Source organism: Akebia trifoliata, chromosome 3, assembly GCF_017979445.1.
Source record: "Akebia trifoliata isolate Shusen 1 chromosome 3, ASM1797944v1, whole genome shotgun sequence".
Classification (NCBI taxonomy): domain Eukaryota; kingdom Viridiplantae; phylum Streptophyta; class Magnoliopsida; order Ranunculales; family Lardizabalaceae; genus Akebia; species Akebia trifoliata.
This window is the reverse complement of record NC_141377.1, coordinates 56,260,952-56,264,232: the sequence shown is the minus strand read 5'-3', so window position 1 is coordinate 56,264,232 and position 3,281 is coordinate 56,260,952. Positions and strand designations below refer to the sequence as shown.

General features: G+C 38.6%; 1 protein-coding gene across 1 annotated transcript; it reads right to left on the bottom strand.

Moving 5' to 3' along the window:
- Nucleotides 1–514: 514 nt before the first annotated feature.
- ATL4 (TOXICOS EN LEVADURA 4) lies at nucleotides 515–2,079 on the bottom strand. The gene has a single exon (XM_086437085.1). It carries the CDS (start codon nucleotides 1,707–1,709, stop codon nucleotides 645–647), a length of 1,065 nt encoding a protein of 354 aa, XP_086293211.1. The 5' UTR covers nucleotides 1,710–2,079; the 3' UTR covers nucleotides 515–644.
- Between the last annotated feature and the right edge of the window lie 1,202 nt (nucleotides 2,080–3,281).

Genomic DNA, 3,281 nt, shown 5'->3' with positions numbered 1-3,281 from the left:
CGTGTACACTAAAGGCCTCACCAGAAAATTTAAAACATGCACGAACTGTGAAATGATGTAGCTTTAGAAAAAAAAGGTCAGATGTTGGTTGAGAACGAGTTGTAGCTCTTAAATAAACGGTCGGTGATTTATCACAAAATGGAGAAGCCATTTAATACTCAACCGTCGTGATCCACCGAATCACAAGAATAAAAACACCAAAGCAATAATTAATGAAACCCATCTCGTTATTCATGAACAAAGCTTAAAAAAGACAACTTCTGCCTACTAATATCTCCTCCAAACGATCTTTCTTTTATTTCTACAGATTTCAAATCTACAAATCTCAACCGTTGATCTTGTAAAAACTCTTTAAAACAAAACTCTAAAGGTCAGTTTCGTCTTTCCAGGATCAAAATTCATTGAACATGTTGGTCCAAAACCGACAAAAAATAAAAATTCCAACATTTTCCGTATGAAATTGATTTTGTCAGAGTAATTTGGGGGCAAAACGACAAAAAATTAACCTGGAAGGTATTAAAATTTCTCCTTGAGAAATCAATTTTCTCTTATAATCAAACTTTACTACAAGAATTTTTTTTTTACGATATTACCCCTAATTATACTAAAATATTACAAAAGTAGATTTTCGTAGGAAATACCGATTATAACCCTGATAGCCACCGCAAAATACTGCCGATTTCTTCACCATATCCGCTTCCCTCCAAATCCCAACTGTCGCCACCATTAACACCGGCTACACCAACTTCGCTCCGACGACTACTTCCGGTGACTGAATCAGTCCTTCGACAACTTCCGGTGAAAATTCTTCCTGAAAATCGAAACGAGAGTGCACGAGAAGAAAATGACGACGACGAAGAAGCTAATTTGTCCACATAATCCTTCAACCATCCTCTCTCTTCACCAACTTCTGCTGCTACCACGTCGGATCCAGGAGGGTTCGACATCAGCGTATCATCCTTCTTTCTTTCAAAACTACAATCAGAATTTCTACTTCGATGTTCCACAACTTCTATCTCAGATTCTTCATCAACTAAGTAATCGAAGGATCCAATAGAGTAAGATCGTATACGGCGGCTGTTATCAGAATCTGACGGAATTCTCCGACGACTTACACTTCCGATCTCAACTCGAAAACTATCACGTCCGGAAGACGACGAAAATAGCTTCAAGTAATCGTCCGATTCGAGTAACTCGATTGTGGATCGACAAAGTGGACATGTACGGTTGGATGTGAGCCACGTGTCAACACATTTAGAATGAAAAGCATGACAGCAGATCGGTAACAAACGGAGCTGGTCGTGTGGTTCGAATTTGGAAAGGCATACGGCGCAATCGGCTGAGGAGTGAAGACCAGAGACGGAGTTGAAGGAGAAGAGAGGGAGAGAATCGATTAGGGTTTGATGTTCTTCTGGTAACACGCGGCGGCTTGAGATGCGGTTGACGTGGATCGGCTCAATTGGTGCCACGTCATCGTCGTTTTCATGAGAGTTACAGCGACGATTGAAATAGCGAAGGAGAAGATGGAGAGATGCAGAAACGAAGACAGCAACAACGATGATTATAGCGATTATGATGAAACTAGGGTTTAGATTGGTACCTGAAGATCTGCCATTGTTGTTGTGAGATTTGTTTAGGGTTTCTGAAGCTGATCCATCTAGATTTTGAGAGGGTGGAGGTGCGGAGACGAGATTGATTCTACGAGGCATTTACTTAGGGTTTGTTTTTGGCTTCGTTTTTGTGAGGTTGAAGCTACCTTGCGCTGGTTTCAGACTTTCAGTCAGATAGACGAAATACGAAGGAGGAAGCAATGGTTTGAAACCTTAAATGCTCCAATTAATTCGATTTGATCCTGTGTGTTCGACTTCGTGGTGTGTCACGTGATGTACACGTGAGAGTGAGAGAGAGTAATTGTTTGTCTACGGCGTACGGACACCTGGAATTCAGAAACTTGAATGCTGGAGGTTTTAGAGGTTAGAGGACTCGAGGGGAACGACTGACTATAATGCGCCGTGGGCGTAGGTTAGAGAAAAACACCGAATTGTGTCCACGTTGACTTGCCTCAAATGTCGTTTGTTGTGGAAAGCAAACCTACGGCTTAAAACATGTGTATTTTATCGAAGACACCAGATCGTATGCACCTATGGTGGAGAATTAAAGTTCTCCCCCCATCTCCACGCATGCCACGCCACGTAAGTTACAATCCAAGAAACTAATGCCTAAAATTTGAAGAAACTCTCCTTTTTATCAGACACGTGGCCTTTTAAATTTATTTCACGTCCCTACATTTTGTCAAAATTTGAAATACATCTTGAAAATACCACGTGTAAATCAATGGAATGGTTGCTTCAAAATTTTGAAGTCAGACGCTGCTTCAAAGTTTTTTTCCCTAGATCTTTTCTTTAGAAAATTTCCTTGAATTAAGGCTTACGTGGCAAGTGTTGAGGTGTGGGAGGAGGGTTTCAAACCTCACCCTAGCGCATACGATCTGGACTCTCAAAGTCGTTCTCGTCAAATTGATTTGTAATTTATGAAAATCTCTGGGAATATCTCCTCATCTCAGCCACAAGTATAGCATTCAGCTTCAAACATAGGATGTCTTTTCCACTATTAAGTCATGAGTGTGGATTGTTGTACACTCTGGAGAGCTGAGACGTTGAGTTGCTACTACTTAGCATCTTTCTGCCACGTGTTATACTCTTTTGACAGTATTATTGATAGTTGTGGGTCCTAAAACATTCTTGGATGTGTGAAATGTGAAACCGAGAAACATGACACGTGTCAGATAAGGAGATTGAGAGCATACTTGTAAATAATATCTGAATTATAGCAATGACGGCACATACAATCTTATCCAAATCTATATTTGTGATCATCATGTTACCAACCTCTACCATACAAATTCATTTTCAAGAAAAAAATAATTCCTTAAAAAATTGCAAATGGAAACATAATTTTTTTTCTTTTTAAGAAAATTAATTACATTATTTCATTATACCTAAGAAAATATATCAAAGAGAATTGGTTTTTAACATTATTTTAGAACTGTTAAGTCAACTTAAAACAAGAACAAGTCGCCTGGATTTTAAGATCACTAGATTGCATTAACCATGTTGCCGAGTCAATTAGTTAATTCAACTAAAATATGTATCAAGTCAGTCTAATAACGTGATCAAGTTATCTAATTATACATTTTTATTTAATTTATCTTAATTAACTTGTGAGTTACAAGCTTGACTAACGGAATTATGGGTTTAGTCAAGTTTTGAATTAAACTAGAG

Coding starts and splice junctions, on each gene's coding strand:
- ATL4 (XM_086437085.1), bottom strand. CDS start 1,709: ATGCCTCGTAGAATCAATCTCGTCTCCGCACCTCCACCCTCTCAAAAT.